Genomic DNA, 18,619 nt, shown 5'->3' with positions numbered 1-18,619 from the left:
ACAATAGCATAATTTTAAACCTCTTCCTATGTTTCAACACACTGTGGACTTAAACTCAAAAAGCCACTACTATGCTTCAGGAATCTTGTAAAGTGGAAGAAAGCCTCAGACTCATGCCTGCTGCTAATTTTCTAAGCATTCAGGCTACTATTAGAGTTACTTCATTGGCATAAAAAAACCCTCCAAGTATTCTTACCTTCAGTAATAAATAAATATTTTTTCAATAAATTTCAAATATTTCAATAAATTTCCATCCACATATGCTGGGAGCCCTACTCTTAAGTTTCTAAAGAACAGCTGTGTCAGGAGCAACCATAAAATCTCTTCCCGCTAATGTATTTGGACTGCATCCAGATTGTGTGCCAGTATATAATGTTACTAATACCATTATGATAAACGCTTGTCTTTCCCAGCGCTGTGCTGGATCAGGCCCACATGTCTTTCATACACAATGCTGTTCTTGTGACAAGTCTGCTCAGCCAAAGTCACTTAAGTGCAAATTCTATAGAAGCGCCAAAAAGTTAGGCACCTAATTAGGCACTGTTCAGCGCAATTCAAGTAAAATTGGGTGCTGTTTAATCACACTGAGCGGAGCCTATTTTGGAGGCGCCTATTAAATAGGCCAGCTCTAGGCACAACTAACAAAGTTAGGCGCCTAGCTGAGCATTTAAGCACGCTTAAGAGCAGTGATTCTGCAAGAAGGCACCCAACACCTAGCCATGTCTATGCCTAACATGCATAATGCATATTTTTTTTAATTTAATTTAATTTTTTTTTAAGCTGCCTAAATTTTTAGAGGTGCCTTAACATAACATAAGCAATGCCTCTGCTGTGTCAGACCTGAGGTCCATCGTGCCCAGCAGTCCATTCACGTGGCGGCCCAACAGTTCCAGCACCTGTGCAGTAATCCTCTATTTATACCCCTCTATCTCCTTTTCCATCAGGAAATTGTCCAATCCTTTCTTAAACCCCAGTACCGTACTCTGCCCTATTAAGTCTTCTGGAAGCGCATTCCAGGTGTCCACCACACGTTGGGTAAAGAAGAACTTCCTAGCATTCGTTTTAAATCTGTCCCCTTTCAACTTTTCCAAGTGTCCTCTTGTTCTTTTATTTTCTGAAAGTTTGAAGAATCTGTCCCTCTCTACTCTCTCTATGCCCTTCATGATCTTGTAAATCTCTATCATATCCCCTCTAAGTCTCCTCTTCTCCAGGAAAGAGAGACCCAGTTTCTCCAATCTCTCAGCGTATGAAAGGTTTTCCATCCCTTTTATCAGACGTGTCGCTCTCCTCTGAACCCTCTTGAGTAACGTCATATCCTTAAGGTACGGCAACCAATATTGGACGCAGTATTCCAGATGCGGGCGCACCATCGCCCAATACAACGGCAGGATAATTTCTTTCATTCTGGTTGTAATACCCTTCTTGATTATACCAAGCATTCTATTCGCTCTCTTAGCAGCCGCTGCACACTGTGCCGTCTGCTTCATTGTCATGTCCACCATTACCCCCAAGTCTTTCTTGGGTACTCTCATTCAATAACATCCCTCCCATCGTATAGTTGTACCTCGGGTTTCTGCTTCCCACATGCAATACTTTACATTTCTTAACGTTGAACTTCATCTGCCATCTCGTCGCCCATTCCCCTAGTTTGTTCAAGTCCCTTTGCAATTCTTCGCAGTCCTCTTTAGTCCGAGCTCCACTAAATAGTTTGGTGTCGTCCGCCTTATTACAGAATTGCGCTTTCTTGATAGGTGCCTATGTTTCAATCAGTACTGATTAGAAAGCTCAACTGAGCTTGTTATTCAATTTAGATAGGTGCCTATCTAGTTGGGCACCTCTAAAATAGGTGCCTAACTTTAGACACTGGTCACAGAATTTGGGCCTTAATCCCCCATTGACCCAGGTACATTAGATCAGTGTTCAGCCTTTTGACACCTATGGACCGGCAGAAAAGCACAGTTACTTACCCTAACAGGTGTTATCCAGGGACAGCAGGCAGATATTCTTGACTGATGGGTGACGGCACCGACGGAGCCCCGGTACGGACAATTTTAGAGTCATTGCACTCTAAGAACTTTAGAAAGTTCTAGCTAGGCCGCACCGCGTGTGCGCGAGTGCCTTCCCGCCCGACAGAGGCGCGCTTTCCCCAGTTAGGATAAGCCAGCTAAGAAGCCAACCCGGGGAGGTGGGTGGGACGCAAGAATATCTGCCTGCTGTCCCTGGATAGCACCTGTTACGGTAAGTAACTGTGCTTTATCCCAGGACAAGCAGGCAGCATATTCTTGACTGATGGGTGACCTCCAAGCTAACAAAAAGAGGGATGGAGGGAAGGTTGGCCATTAGGAAAACAAATTTTGTAAAACAGATTGGCCGAAGTGTCCATCCCGTCTGGAGAATGCATCCAGACAATAGTGAGATGTAAAAATATGAACTGAGGACCAAGTAGCAGCCTTGCAGATTTCCTCAATAGGAGTGGAACGGAGGAAAGCTACAGACGCTGCCATAGCTCTAATCTTGTGGCCCGTGACAGAACCTTCCAGTGTCAGGCCCGACTGAGCATAACAGAATGAAACGCAAGCAGCAAGCCAATTGGACAGAGTGCGTTTAGATACAGGATGACCCAACTTGTTAGGATCAAAGGACAAAAACAGTTGAGGAGATGATCTGTGAGGTTTGGTGCGATCAAGATAGTAAGCCAGAGCACGTTTACAGTCCAAGGTATGCAAAGCCTGTTCACCTGGATTAGAATGAGGCTTTGGGAAAAAAACAGGTAGAACGATGGATTGGTTAAGGTGAAACTCAGACACAACCTTAGGAAGGAATTTTGGATGTGTACGAAGGACGACCTTATCATGGTGAAAAACAGTGAAAGGTGGATCAGCCACCAGTGCATGGAGCTCACTGACCCTCCTGGCAGAAGTGAGAGCTATCAGAAAGACCACTTTCCAAGTTAGAAATTTAAAATGCGTTGTGGCCAAAGGCTCGAAAGGAGGCTTCATTAACGCAGAAAGAACCACATTAAGATCCCATACAACAGGAGGGGCCTTAAGAGGTGGCTTCACATTGAAAAGGCCCTTCATGAACCTGGAAACTAAGGGATGAGCTGAGAGGGGTTTTCCATGAATCGGCTCATGAAAAGCTGCAATAGCACTAAGGTGAACTCGTATCGAAGAGGATTTAAGACCAGAGTCAGATAAGGACAAAAGATAGTCCAACACTAGTCCCACTGCTGTAGACATGGGATTATGGTGATGTAACAGGCACCAGGAAGAAAACCGAGACCACTTTTGTTGGTAACATTGAAGAGTAGATGGTTTCCTGGAGGCATCAATAATAGAACGGACAGGCTGAGAAAGGAGAGCGTGAGCCGAAGTCAGCCCGAGAGATACCAAGCTGTCAGGTGCAGAGACTGTAAGCTGGGATGAAGTAGCGTTTGCTGATGCTGTGTAAGTAGTGAAGGAAACAGTGGAAGAGGTATGGGTTCCCTGGAACTGAGTTGAAGGAGAAGGGAGAACCAATGCTGTCTGGGCCACCGTGGAGCGATGAGAATCATGGTGGCTTGTTCCCTCTTGAGCTTGAATAATGTGCGCAGCATGAGCGGAAGAGGAGGGAATGCATAAAGGAAGAGATTGGTCCAATCCAGGAGAAATGCATCGGGTTCCAGACGGTGAGGAGAGTAAAGTCTGGAGCAAAACAGGGGCAGTTGATGGTTGTTGGGAGCTGCAAAAAGATCCACTTGAGGTGTGCCCCATTGAGAGAAAATGGACTGGAGAGTTGAGGGGTCGAGGGTCCATTCGTGAGGTTGAAGAATTCTGCTGAGATTGTCTGCTAAGCAATTCTGTTCCCCCTGGATGTAGACTGCCTTCAGGAATAGGTGACGAGCAGTCGCCCAGGTCCAAATCCTTTGAGCTTCCTGACACAAGGGACGGGATCCCGTCCCTCCCTGTTTGTTGATGTAGTACATTGCAACTTGGTTGTCTGTGCAAATGAGTAGTACCTGAGGAAAGAGGAGATGTTGAAAAGCTTTGAGGGCGTAAAACATCGCTCTGAGTTCCAGGAAATTGATGTGGTGTTTCTTTTCCTGGGCGGTCCAAAACCCCTGAGTTTGGAACTCGTTCAAGTGAGCTCCCCATGCATAGGGGGAAGAATCCGTGGTGATGACCAGTTGAGGAGGTAGATGGAACAGCAGACCTCTGGATAGATTTGAGGATGTCAACCACCAAAGAAGCGACTGTCGAAGAGACGAGGTCACAGATATGAGTTGTGAACAAGGATCCGTCGCTTGGGACCACTGGGTCGCTAAGGTCCATTGAGGAATACGCAGGTGGGGACGTGCGAAGGGTGTGACATGTACTGTGGAGGCCATGTATCCCAAGAGCACCATCATGTGATTTGCAGAGATGGAAGGTTGCTGGAACATCTGCTGGCAGAGATGAAGGATGGTGTGAAGGCGGTTTGGAGGAAGAAACTCCCTCATTTGAATAGTATCCAGAATGGCTCCAATGAATTGAAGTCGCTGAGTTGGAATGAAGTGCGACTTGGGTAGATTGATTTCGAACCCCAACAGTCGAAGGAAGTGAATGGTCTGATTGGTGGCAATCTGAACGGCCCGAGGAGAATGAGCCTTGATGAGCCAGTCGTCCAGATAAGGGAAGACTTGAAAGTTGTGGGAGCGGAGATAAGCTGTGACCACAATCAGACATTTGGTGAATACCCTGGGAGACGAGGCTAGGCCGAAGGGTAACACCTTGTATTGGTAATGATGTTGGTTGACAAGGAAGCGAAGATATTGTCTGGACGTCAGATGAATTGGAATGTGAGTATACGCCTCCTTGAGATCGAGGGAACATAGCCAGTCTTCCTGAGAGAGAAGAGGGTATAGGTGGCAAGAGATAACATCTTGAACTTCTCCTTGACCAGACATTTGTTGAGATCCCTGAGATCTAATATTGGTCTGAGATCTCCGGTCTTTTTGGGTACGAGAAAGTACCGGGAATAAAAACCCAGGCCTTGCTGGTCTAGAGGAACTGGTTCGATGGCATTGAGAAGAAGGAGGGATTGAACCTCCTGAGCGAGGAGGAGGGACTGAGCCTTGTTGGAAGCAGACTCTTGGCAGACTTAGTGGTGGAGGAGTCTGAAAGTTTAGGGAGTAGCTGTGGCCGATGATAGCAAGTACCCACTGGTCGGAGGTGATTGCTTCCCAGCGAGAAAGAAAAACCTGTAGTCGACCTCCTATGGGCTGAGGTAGAGGACATGAGGGAGGAAGACTGGCAATGCCCTGGAGAAGAGAGTCAAAAGGGCTGTGTCGGCTTAGGTTGAGGAGCAGGCTTTACAGCAGGCTGTTGTTGCTGACGGGCCTGTTGCTGCTGTTGACGCTGTCTGCGAGGTTGAGGAGGATGAGGCTGAGCCGGTCGAGCAGAAAACCTCCTTTGATATGAAGCTTGTTGCCTGAATGGACGAGGAGGAGGAGGCTTCTTCTTGTTTTTCAACAAGGTGTCCCACCTCGTTTCATGGGCGGAGAGCTTTTGCGTGGTGGTATCCATGGAGTCCCCAAACAGCTCATCCCCCAGGCAAGGCGCATTGGCAAGCCGGTCCTGGTGGTTTACATCCAGGTCTGAGACCCGTAGCCATGCCAACCTTCTCATTGCTACAGACATAGCAGTAGCCCGTGATGTCAGTTCAAAAGTATCATAAATTGAACGGACCATAAACTTCCTGAGTTGCAAAAGACTAGAGGTACATTGCTGAAAAGCAGGAAGTTTACGGTCCGGAACATACCTTTGAAAAGAGGTCACCTGTTGAATGAGATGCTTCAGGTAAAAAGAGAAGTGGAATGCGTAATTACCTGAACGGTTGGCCAGCATCGCATTTTGGTAAAGGCGTTTCCCAAATTTATCCATGGCCTTTCCTTCTCTGCCAGGAGGGACAGAGGCATATACACTGGCTCCTGCAGATTTTTTTTTTTTAGGGTTGACTCTACCAACAGAGATTCATGGGGAAGTTGGTGCTTGTCAAATCCTGGAATTGGACTCGCTTTATACAGAGATTCCAGTTTCCTTGGGGCTCCTGGAATCGTCAAAGGAGTTTCCAGATTCTTATAAAAAGTTTCCCTCAAGATGTCATGGAGGGGCAACTTTAAAAACTCTTTAGGAGGTTGGTCAAAATCCAAAGCATCCAGAAATGCCTTGGATTTTTTAGAGTCAGACTCCAATGGAATAGAAAGGGTGTCTGACATCTCCTTTAAAAATCTGGTGAAGGAGGAGTGCTCTGGCTTAGCAGCAGGATCCTGCACCGATGGTTCATCCTCATCAGATGTGTAATCTTCCTCGGTACCGAGAGGATCATCTGAGTCGTCCCACAACTCAGGGTCCCGTACCGATTGGAAACGGCCCTGGGAAAGTGGAGTAGATGTTTCAGTATGCTTAGTCTTGCGTACCGATTTACCTGAACGGGTGGAGACGGTACCTGGGGAATGTAGTACGGTACGGGGTTCAGAGAACGGTACTGGGTCAGAAACCGTAGGAGTAGTACGCTGCTTCGGTTCCGCTGACAGAACAGGCATGGATAAAGATTTGTGCGGTGCCGAAACAGTCGATGTCAATAAAAGAGACTGATCGACAGACGGCACCGAAGGCTCAGTCGGTACCGATACTGGAAGGTTCGGAGTCAGAGCCGGGAGCAAGTGTTGGAGTTGCTCCATAAGCTGGACCTGGAGGATAGAGGCAATGCGCTCATCCAACGTTGGTCCCGATGGCACCGGTACCGGTTTTTTCTTGCTCGGTACCTTCGGTGCCGCTCGACGCTCGGGTGAAGTCGATGCCGATGACGAGGCAGTGACTTCGATGGGAGCGGAGCGCTTACGGGGCCGGCGCTCAGTCTGCAGGACTTGGCTCACTGCATGCTCGACTGGCGGGCCTAGAACAGTAGGGGAAGGCTTCTTAGCCGGCTTACCTACAGGAGTCGACACCGGCGATGTATCTTGCGGTGCCGAGGCAGTCGGAGTCGATTTGGAGGAAGTCGTCGACGTCGACACCGGTGCAACTTCCATAGCGGTACCGAAAAGGATCCGCTGCTGAATTTGACGATTTTTTAAAGTTCTTTTTTGTAAAGAACTACAGCGGGTGCAGGTTTCAGCCCTATGGTCCGGACCCAGACACTGGAGGCACCACTTGTGCGGGTCGGAGAGGGAGATAGGGCGTGCACACCGCTGACACTTTTTGAAACCCGGTGACGGGGGCATGAAGGGAAAAACTGCTGTAGCAAAATCTAAGCCCGAGGCTTTGATGGTGCCAACAGGCCCCGCCGGGGCAAATCGATAAAAAAATGAAAAATAAAACAATTTTTTTTTTTTTTTACACAAACGGTAAATAAAAAAGAAAGAAATAAATTATGAAAAGAAAAATACGCGCGAGCGGGAAGGCAAGTGAAAAGTTAGAAAAAACTTCCAACAGCCGTTGGAAACACGCGTCTTCTTAGTTCCGCGGAATTAAGAAAACTGGGGACCACGCGCCTCTGTCGGGCGGGAAGGCGCACGCGCGGTGCGGCCTAGCTAGAACTTTCTAAAGTTCTTAGAGTGCAATCACTCTAAAATTGTCCGTACCGGGGCTCCGTCGGTGCCGTCACCCATCAGTCAAGAATATGCTGCCTGCTTGTCCTGGGATAATAAGAATTATTTTCTGGACCAGCACCAGTCTGCGGACCAGCAGTTGAAGAACATTGGGCTAAGTCGTGGGCCAGACCCCACCCATCTCCACTCCATAATTGTAACACCATTTTTTCCATTCAATTTTCATATATATTCACACACAATATAATCTTAACACATTATGGTTAACCACAAAGTTATACTACACAAAGCACACTGTATGCTTCTCATTCATTCCTATCAGAACACAGATAACCCTTATGCAAATATGGGACCAAAAACTAAAAGTACTAATATATACAAACAAACCTTAGGATGCAAGACTCTGCATGCAGTACAACCCCCAGAGAAAAAGAAACAAATGCATTTCTTCTTGAACAGTGCAAAATACAGACAATAGGTGTAAATTCTCTAAGTTTACAATTCAATCACTACATTTAAAACTAAAATCAGTCCCCCTACCTTTGTCGTCTCCCTCCCTCCATGCTGTGCCTTACCTTCTGGCCTGCTCCCCACCTGATCATTTTATGCCACCCCTGGTGTTATCTTTGGGCCAGCTCCCTCTTCCTCAGTGCTGCAGTGCACAAAGCAGAGTCCCACACCTCATCTGGAAGACTTTCCTCTGACGTTGCGATGTCAGAGAGAAGGCTTCTGGTTCAGGCGCAGGATCTGCGTAGGAGCCACTGCCTGCAGATTGAACATTGTCTTGTGCCCAATGCACGTGCTGGCCCTGTGGACCCGCAGGAAATTTCTGCGGACCGGCACCAGTCCATAGACTAGCAGTTAGAAAATATTGCATTAGATATTGAGAGCTCATCAGGACAGATGGGGGAAAATGCTTGGGTACTTATAGCTTAAAAATAAAGTAGAGCACAAGAACAAAACACAATCCAAGTTAGAACTTACCTGGGTAAAGCTGCAAGAGCTCTTTTGTGCCAACCATGTAAGCCTGTAGGGTTTTTTCTTTATTCACCCAATAGTAAACTTCTCTCTTGAAGTCATATGCAATTGCTATAGGTGCCAGTTCTACAGAGGAGAGAGGCTGGTACTTGCTACTTCTCACATCTAGAACACCAAGCTCTTGGTTCCCTCCTAGCAAGATCAATGCAGTGTCTACAGAGAAGAATGTCATAGTTCACCATTAATGGCTTACCAAGGGGTGAATTCAAGTGTCACAACATATTAACATTAAAATAGTATCTTTCTGCAAGTTGTTATGCTAGCAGAAGCCCTTTCAAAAAAGGTAAGTAGCTGGACTGGTGTGAAGGTATTACATGCCATAGGAGCTTTCAGCTCTGCCAACCCCACCCCACCCCAGTTCTCCCCAGTGTGTATTGGGCTAGTATTCCTGTGTAACTGTCGGTCTATAGCAGTGTTTCTCAACTCGGTCCTGAAGTACCCCCTTGGCAGTCAGGTTTTCAGGATATCCACAATGAATATGCATAAACTTGAATTGCATACATTTGCATACAAAGGAGGCAATGTATGCAAATCAAGTTTATGCATATTCATTGTGTATGTATCCTGAAAACCTGACTGCCGAGGAGGTACTCCAGGACGAGTTGAGAAGCAGTGGTCTATAGGGAAGAGCATGTTTAAGATTGGCATCTGGTTCCCAGCAAGATTTATATCTAGAATGAGCAGAGTATATTGTTAAATCTACAGTGTAGCTATTAAATGTTATATATTATATAACCATTTGGCTAGGGTATCATTTTCTACTCTACTGGTAGGTGCAAAATGCTATTCTAGCTATCTAGCCATCTAGACTAGGCTGTGCCTGGACATAAGACAACCTGCAATAAATAGGCAGCCAGGGTAAGTGCTGGCCTGGAAGTTATAAAAAGAAAAAAAGACATGACCAGAGTTATTTTGCAAAGGGAAGATTAGGAGAGATGTGTATTCTAGATCAGGACTAGGAACCAAAGGTGACATTAAGTCAGTTTTAAATGCCTTGGCTTTAAAGATAAGTTGAAGGCCCATTTCCTAGACTCTGGAAGTTTGTAAAAAAACAAACAAAAAAACCCAACTCACTGCAGAGTATTTGACTAGTGCAGAACCTGCCTCCTGGTACTTTAACTCTAGGGCAGTACATAAACCCAAGCGTTAGTTTCATCTACCACTCAAGGGTTAGTACCAGGCCTTTTATTAGTAATGTCAGTTTCAATCAAGCTGACAATTGTGGTCATCACCCACATGGTACAAGTTTCATATCCCCCCCTCCTTTATAAAGGAGTATTTGAATTGTACAAAATAAACTGCTATCTAGTCTCTGTAGGAAAAACTAATGTTCACAAGTAAAGTTTTAAGCTTGAGATTAATATTGTCCCATCTCCTAGGTTTCAAGCACTGATCTAGATAAACCATGTTCTGTCTAGGTAAGTCTTATTTACCAAAGTATTTATTACTCAAAGGAGCTCAAGGTGAGCCCCATGAAGATATTCCATTATTTGTACACAGTAGAGTGCTATCCTATTCCAGAGAAGACAAAATTGTTTGAATCCTATTGACTTTCCAGAAAAAGTATTTATAATAAACTTATTGCATTAAGTTTGGTAATAGTTTACAATGGGATATGTAGTAACAAATCTACTGTTTATATGTATTTGCAGCACCTTTAATGAAAGGTCATCAGGGGAAGTAGCTCAAGGTTTTTCTTCATTCAGCTGCAATCTGTGTCCTGCTACAATTAGAATGTATGTAAACCTTGAACTGAGTTTAGTACCATCCAGTCAGGTCAGCTTCTAGGTCCACTTGCGACTATAGCCATTATAGATCAGCCATGCTCCCCCCCCCCCCCTACTATAGCAATAGCAAAGGTGGCAAGAAAACTGGAGGTAGCACCATCTGCACAACTTACTGTTCATCCATGCTAACCAGAATTTTTGGTTAAAGCCCAAAGCTACATGCCAGTACTTACCTATGACTTCACAAACAGTTCTGTTAAGGAGTTTATAACCTTTTACACAGTCACAAGTGAAGGATCCTATGGTGTTCTTACACAGCTGATTACAAGGACTGTAGTCCAGGGAGCATTCATCCACATCTGTAGTAAGAAGAATTTTACAAAGTTGTAAATCATTTAATCTTGCTTCTGATAAGCTAATACAGTCCCCCCCAGTCTTACTCAGCTAAAGTTACCCGACTGTTAAAGTTTAGCATTACTTATAAAATTCAGTTTGAATGAGCTTTCTGAATCAGATGCCTTATGGCTTTGATGCTGCCCAAATAAGTGCTAGATTAGTATGGTTTCATAGTTCTACCTTTGGAAAGATTCCTGTGGTAATTCATGTTTGACTAACCTTTGACCAGCGCTACCTGCTAGTGTACTGTATATTCATTAATAGGCTTCTAACCTCCGACTTAAGCACAGAGTCGTGAGGATGAGATGTCAATAATTCAGATATTTTCCTGTTTCTTCTAAATTTTGACCTGCACTGAACGTTCTATTTATGTGATAGAACTACCAGCCATTGAGACTTGACAAAGGCATTAGATGCCGAAACACTGCCCATGTCAAGTCTGAGTCCTTGCAGTGCTACTATCAATAGTGTGAATTTTAAGTTAACAACCATGGCTGAATTATTGACATCTCATCCCCACAACTCCTTTGTTGTGCCTTATCTAGTCGTTGAGGCCCCCCTTGGGCTCCCTTTTTGTTGTTTTCAATAGGATAAGTCATATCCTCCAGATATTTACTGCTAGCACTACTTGGACATGAGTAAAGTCAAGACAACCCAGCAAGTGAACAAAGCTTAAAAAGGTGCTGCAAGGAAGCCTCTGAATAACTTAAGGCAGTGGTCTCCAAATGGACATGAAATTTTTTTTTTGCGGGGGAGGGGTAACACCAAAAGATTTTAGGCTTACAAATGCAATTTTAAATTTTAATTAGTGTTAGTATGCTTGCAGAATCAGTGCCTCATGCAGGTTAAGTGCAAACAATATTGGTATACAGAACAAGATCACTACATAAGAATCTCACTTGGTACATAGTACCACAGACCATCTCTCCAATTTTCAAACCAGTATTAAAATGGACTCCGTATGTTCACCAGCAACCAGTAAGCCTAAATTCCACTTTGCTTAGATTTTCAAGGCTGAGCAGAGCAGAGCAGTGCTGCACCATCAGGTTTTGCTGCTACAGGCAGAGAAAGAGGCCCAAAGCACCACTGGGTTGTACGACTGGTCAAATCAATGCATAGGAGTGGCGAGTTAGCTAGAATTTGTATGCATATCAATGTGACCATGTGGGCACACTTGACCCAGCAGAGCTTCACAGGGCCTTCTCTACCCACCGTAGGCATTACCTTTGACTCCCACTAATCTTTGAAGATCAGATCAATTCCATGGCCAAAAAAAATTCAGACTGATGCAAGAATACGATCCCTTTTAAGTAAGGCTAATTTTAGAACTGTGGCACATGCGATCTTCATCCTGTACCTAGACTACTGTAATTCCCTGTACTGCAGCATCATGGAGAATGAACACAAGATTGAAAATTGATGTGGGGAGTAAGTGCAGAGTAGGCAAATTTGAAAGCGCCAGCCCACTGTTGAAGGAATTGCACTGGGAGTGAGTGGGGGGGAAAAAAAAACCCCACCACAACTCTTCAAGATCACCTGCATTGTTTATAAAAGTGATTTATGGTGAAAACTGGCAGACTGGTATCAGACATTGAGATTCCTCATGCCTTCTACAACACAAAAATGTCTTAAGATGACCCTCCCCTCATGTTCACTAGAAAAAAAAACTATTCAAGACTACCTTCAAATCCCTAGGCCTCAGAGTCTGGAATAGACTACCCCTAAATTTACATCAAATCCTCTATTACAGCTTCAGGAGAACATTAGCCTTCATCTTTTCTCCTTATACTGACCAATTGCTATCCAATATGCTCTCTAGAATCTAATTGTTAATGTAATGACTGATCCCTATCTTATCGTAAACCACAATGATTACATATTGAAAAATTGCAGGATAAACAGTGGTACAGTATGAGTGCTGAAAAAGGGACTACATGATGGAGAACACCAACTAAGGGAAGAGTGATAATTTGAGGAGGGAGGGGGTGAATGCGACAGGCTTAAGAGGAATGCTACAATGGCTGTTCATCTAAAGTGCAACATTGAATCAAACATTCAGCAATGATCAGGGTGACTGAAAACAAATAACCTATACTATGGAATTCAGGATGTGAAGCCCTTTTCTTTTCTTTGAAGCAGCAACATGCAAGCCTCAGACTAATGAAATTTTAATGTACACTGTCGAACTCCCCCTATTGCAGGAGCAGAACTGCTGTTATTAGCCAGTTTAAAGGACTCCAAGGAGAAGCTCACAGCAACAGTCAGTAGCAGGTGAGAGTTAAGGGTGTACAAGTCTTTGAGTCTAGAGTGAAGGAGAGGAAGCTTCAGAAACAGGACCTTTGTACCACACAAACTCAAAGATTCAAGGGACTTGGGATATTCCTAAAGGAAACCACCTGATCTTCAGTTGCAGTGTCCTTCACAGAAAAGGGAGCTGTGGTAACCAGTATCTTCACTAGAGCAGAAGTTTCCTTTTATCTAATCAGGTAACTGGGGAGCCATCAAAACAGGCATACACCCTAGAGATCTGCATGGGAACACTTTAGCTTTGACCTCTTGGAACAGTGTCTTTTCTACAGTACATTCAGTTCCATTTTAGAATGAGGGTTTCCATCTCTTTTGGTAATACTTCTCAGATAAGCTAAGAGCGCCAACACTTCAGTACTGAACAGTACTAAAACTATAGCAAATACTTCTGTCAGACCCTGCAGACTGGGTACAAGAAATTGTTTCTCAAAGATATGCTTATCCCTGGAGATAAGTAGCATAAAAATTAAGTTCCATCTTAATGGCGAGGACTTGCCTACAGAGTATCCAACGGTTACCCTAACAGGTGTTATCCAGGGACAGCAGGCAGCTATTCTCACATGTGGGTGACATCATGCATGGAGCCCGGAAGCTGACAGCCTCGCAAACAGACTTGCTTGAAGAAACTTAGAAGTTGAGACTGCCGCACCGCGTATACACAAGTCCCTTCTTGCCCAGCACAGGGCGTTTCCTCAGTTCAGATAGCTAGTAGAGAAGCCAACCAGGGGAGGCGGGTGGTTTGCGAGAATAGATGCCTGCTGTCCCTGGATAACACCTGTTACAATAAGCAACTGTGCTTTATCCCAGGACAAGCAGGCAGCCTATTCTCACATGTGGGTGACCTCCAAGCTAACCAGAATGGGATAGTGGGAGAGTTGGCAATTCAGGAGAATAAATTTTGCAATTCTGCCTGGCCAAAATGACCATACCGTCAATGAGAGGTGAAAGTATGAACCGATGACCAGGTGGCAGCTTTGCAAATTTCCTCAATACGAGTGGATCTGAGGAAAGCTACTGAAGCCCCATGGCTGTGACTCGACTCTATAGATGCAGTCCAGCCTGAGCATAACAGAAAGATACAAGCAGCCATCCATTTGGAGATGGTGTGCTTGGAAATCGGATGTCCAAACTTGTTTGGATCGAAGGAGACAAAAAGTTGAGATCTGTGGTTTGGTGTATTCTAAGTAAAAGGCCAAAGCACGTTTGCAATCCAGAGTATGAAGAGCTGATTCTCCTGGATGAGAATGAGGTCTTTGAAAACACTGGAAGCACAATGGATGATTGAGATGAAATTCTGCAACCACTTTAGCTAAGAATTTAGGATGAGTATGGAGGACCACCTTCTCATGATGGAGTACTGTGAAAGGTGGATCAACTAAAGCTTGTAGCTCACTGACCCTTCGAGCAGACATGATAGCAATGAGAAACACCACTTTCAAAGTGAGATATTTGACATGAGCCATAGCCATTGGTTCAAAAGGAGGCTTCAATTGAGCAAGAATATTGAGATTCCAAAGCACCAAAGGTGGCTTAAGAGGTGGTTTGACATGGAAAAGACCTTTCATAAATCTAGAAACTAGAGGATGAGCAGAGAGGGGTTTCTCGTCAATAGGTTGATGGAAAGCTGCAATTGTATCGAGATGGACTAGAATGGATGTGAACTTGAGGCCAGGAGGTAGATAAGTGCAGAAGATAATTCCAAGACAGAAGACAAGGAGGTAGCTTGAGGCTCCTTGTCATGAGAGATGCACCACATAGAAAATCTAGTCCATTTTTTGTGGTAGCATTGTCTAGTGGAAGGCTTTCTGGAAGCCTCTATAATGTCCCAAGTAGGTTGAAAAAACTGAAGAGGAGTTATGTTGAGAGGTACCAAGTTGTCAGGTGTAGAGACTGCAGATTGGGATGAAGAAGAGATCGATGACTGTGTAAGCCAGTGGTTCCCAAACCTGTCCTGGGGGACCCCCAACCAGTCAGGTTTTCAAGATATCCCTAATGAATATGCATGAGAGAGATTTGCATACCTGTCACTTCCATTATATGCAAATCTCTCATGCATATTCATTAGGGATATCTTGAAAACCTGACTGGCTGGGGGTCCCCCAGGACAGGTTTGGGAACCACTGGTGTAAGCAGAGATGAAAAAACTGGTAGAAGGTATGGCTCCCTGCTGCAGAGTTGGAGAAGGGAGAACCAGGGTTGCCTGGGCCACTAAGGAATATCAGAATCATGGGGACATGATCGTTCTTGAGCATCAGAGGGAATGGAGAGAATGCATACAGAAACTTGTTCGTCCATTCCAGAAGAAAAGCATCTGCCTCCATTTGGTGAGGAGAGTATATCCTTGAGCAGAAGGCAGTTTGTGGTTGTGAGGAGATGAAGAGGTCTATCTGAGGGATCCCCCACAGAGAGAAAATGTAATGAAGAGGCATCAAATTGAGTCCATTCATGAGGTTGGAGAAGGCGACTCAATTTGCCTGCCAAACAATTGTTCTTCCCTTGAATGTAGACAGCTTTCAGGAAGATGAGACAGCCCAAGCACAAAGCTGCAGAGCTTCTCGGCAAAGAGGGCGAGAACCTGTGCCTCTCTGCTTGTTGACATAGTACATAGCAACTTGTCCTTTTGAATGAGGACTACTTTGTCGTGAAGAAGATGTTGAAAAGCTTTTAAAGCATAGCATATAAAAATTGCTCCGAGTTACAACAGACTGATGTGACATTGACGATCTCTGCTGGACCAATGGCTTTGAGTTCAGAGACCATCAAGATGTGCCCCCCAAGCATAGGTTGAGGAATCTGTCATGAGGACCTTCTGATGAGGGGGCGTTTGGAACAGCAAACCTCTGGAGAGATTGGAAGAGAGCATACACCAGTGGAGAGAATCTCTCAAAGAAGGAGTCACTGTAATGTGTTGACAGTGGGTTGCAGGCTTGCGCCCACTGAGATGCCAGGGTCCACTGAGGAATCCTGAGGTGAAGTCTGGCAAAAAGGAGTCACATGAACTGTAGAAGCCTTGTGTCCAAGTAGCACCAGCACGTGTCTTGCTGAGATTGAAGGAAGGCAAGACACCTTGTGGCAAAGCTTGCAGACGTTTAAGAAGGAATGCTGAGTTCTACAGTGTCCAGAACAGCTCCAATGAACTGTAGGTTCTGAGAGGGCTGAAGGTGGGATTTGGGAAAGTTGATTTCAAACCCCAAACTTTGTAGGAACCAGGTAGTCCATTGGGTTACTACAATAACCCCCTGAGTTCTTAAATCTTTGATGAGCCAGTCGTCCAGGTACATGAACACCTGAAGACCATGGTTCTGCAGAGCTGCTGCAGCCACCACTAGGCACTTGAACACTCTTGGAGATGATGCAAGGATGAAGGGTAGCACTGTACTGGAAGTGCAGATTCCCCACCTAAAATCTGAGGTACTGATGGGAGGCTGGATGAATGGGAATGAGAGTGTAAGCCTCCTTGAGATCTAGATAACACAACCAATTGTTCTGATCTAGAAGGGGACAACATGCAAAATTTGACTAATAATTTGAGGGCCCTGAGATCCAATATAGAACGCAGATCGCCCGTCTTCTTCAGAACAAGGAAGTAACAGGAGTAAAAGGACCCAACGGAGGAAATCACCAGGCGCACAGGAAATGCCAAAAGGAATGCCACCGAGAGGTTAGAAAAGCGAAAGGGGAATACGAAGAGGGGCTGGCCAGGGAGGCGAAAAACTTCAAGGCATTCTTCAGTTACGTAAAGGGGAAGTGACCAGCGAGAGAAGAGGTGGGGCCGTTGGACGATGGGGATAGGAAGGGAGTGATTAAGGAGGATAAAGAGGTAGCTGAGAGGTTGAACACGTTCTTCTCGTTGGTTTTCACGAGCGAAGACACATCTAATATACCGGACTCAGAGGAGCAGGCCGAAAAATTGGAGCACATAGAAGTAAGTAAGGAGGATGTCCTCAAACAGATAGACAGGTTAAAATGCGGTAAATCACCGGGCCCGGACGGGATCCACCCAAGGGTTCTGAAGGAACTAAGACAAGAAATAGCAGGCACAATCCAGCATGCCCGGCCGGCCCCCGCAGTGTTCCCTCTAAGCTGAGCAGGTGTCCTCCAGCTGCATTGCTACCACTAGGGGGTGGAATATTTTCAGTCGCTAAGGACAGGTATGTTCCCTGGAGTCCTGCAGAACTTGCCTGTCCCTCACAATTGAAAAATGTGACAGTAAAACAGCACCCTCTATTGATGAGACTGTGGGTGGAGGACTCCTGCTCAGCTTAGAGGGAACAGTGTCAACCTATCCTTGAAAACTGGTGAGGTACCAGAGGACTGGAAATTGGCGAATGTCACACCTATCTTCAAGAAGGGATCGAGGGGTGACCCTGGGAACTACAGGCCGGTGAGCCTGACTTCAATTATAGGGAAGATGGTGGAAGCTATAATCAAGGACGGCATTTGCGAGCACATCGAGAGGAATGGCCTACTGAGAACAAGCCAGCACGGATTCTGTAAGGGAAGGTCGTGCCTAACGAACCTTCTGTACTTCTTTGAGGGAATAAGCAGTCGGTTGGACAATCAGGAACCCATAGACATCATTTATCTCGATTTTCAAAAGGCTTTCGACAAGGTGCCACATGAAAGGCTGCTTAGGAAGCTGTGGAACCACGGGGTGGGAGGGGATGTGCACAGATGGATCAAGCACTGGTTGTTGGGTAGACTGCAGAGGGTCGGAGTGAAGGGCCAATATTCTGACTGGCGGGGAGTCACAAGCGGTGTGCCACAGGGATCGGTGCTGGGGCCGTTACTCTTCAACATATTTATCAATGACCTGGAAAAGGAGGCAAAGTGCGAGGTTATAAAATTTGCAGACGATACCAAACTGTGCGGTAGAGTTAGGTCCAGGGAGGAGTGTGAGGACCTGCAAAGGGACCTGGACAAGCTGGAAGACTGGGAAAACAAATGGCAAATGTGCTTTAATGTGGAAATATGCAAGGTCATGCATATAGGGAAAAAGAACCCGTTCCAACTACAAATTGGGGGGAGGGGGGCATTGTTGGGAGACAGCAGACTTGAGAGAGACTTGGGTGTGCTGGTAGATGCATCACTGAAGCCATCTGCACAGTGCGCAGCAGCCTCGAAAAAAGCCAACAGGATGCTGGGCATCATAAAGAGGGGCATAACTACCAGGAAGCGGGACGTCATCGCGCGATGGTGCGTCCACATCTGGAATACTGTGTTCAGTATTGGTCGCCGCACCTCAAGAAGGACATGGCGGTACTTGAGTCCAAAGGAGAGCAACGAAACTGGTAAAAGGGCTGGAACACTGCCCATACGCCGAGAGGTTGGATAGGCTGGGGCTCTTCTCTCTGGAAAAAAGGAGGCTCAGGGGAGATATGATAGAGACCTTCAAGATCATGAGGGGCATAGAGAGGGTGGATAGGGACAGATTCTTCAGACTGAAGGGGACAACAAGTACGAGGGGGCATTCGGAGAAACTGAAGGGAGATAGGTTCAAAACAAATGCAAGGAAGTTTTTTTTCACCCAAAGGGTCTTGGACACTTGGAATGCGCTACCGGAGGAAGTGATCAGGCAGAGTAC

General features: G+C 45.6%; 1 protein-coding gene across 1 annotated transcript in view; it reads right to left on the bottom strand.

Annotated features, from left to right (window-relative positions):
* Positions 1-18,619, bottom strand: part of LOC117346133 (low-density lipoprotein receptor-related protein 2-like) — a 266,925-nt gene that overhangs the window by 195,230 nt on the left and 53,076 nt on the right. The window contains exons 7-8 of the mRNA XM_033915540.1: positions 10,566-10,691; positions 8,552-8,758 (exon numbers count right to left, since the gene is read on the bottom strand). Coding sequence (XP_033771431.1) covers positions 8,552-8,758; positions 10,566-10,691 — 333 coding nt within the window. The remainder of the gene's footprint in view (positions 1-8,551; positions 8,759-10,565; positions 10,692-18,619) is intronic.

This window comes from Geotrypetes seraphini, chromosome 1, assembly GCF_902459505.1.
Source record: "Geotrypetes seraphini chromosome 1, aGeoSer1.1, whole genome shotgun sequence".
Lineage (NCBI taxonomy): Eukaryota > Metazoa > Chordata > Amphibia > Gymnophiona > Dermophiidae > Geotrypetes > Geotrypetes seraphini.
The sequence above is the reverse complement of the archived record's forward strand: the minus strand, read 5'-3'. Positions and strand labels throughout refer to the sequence as shown.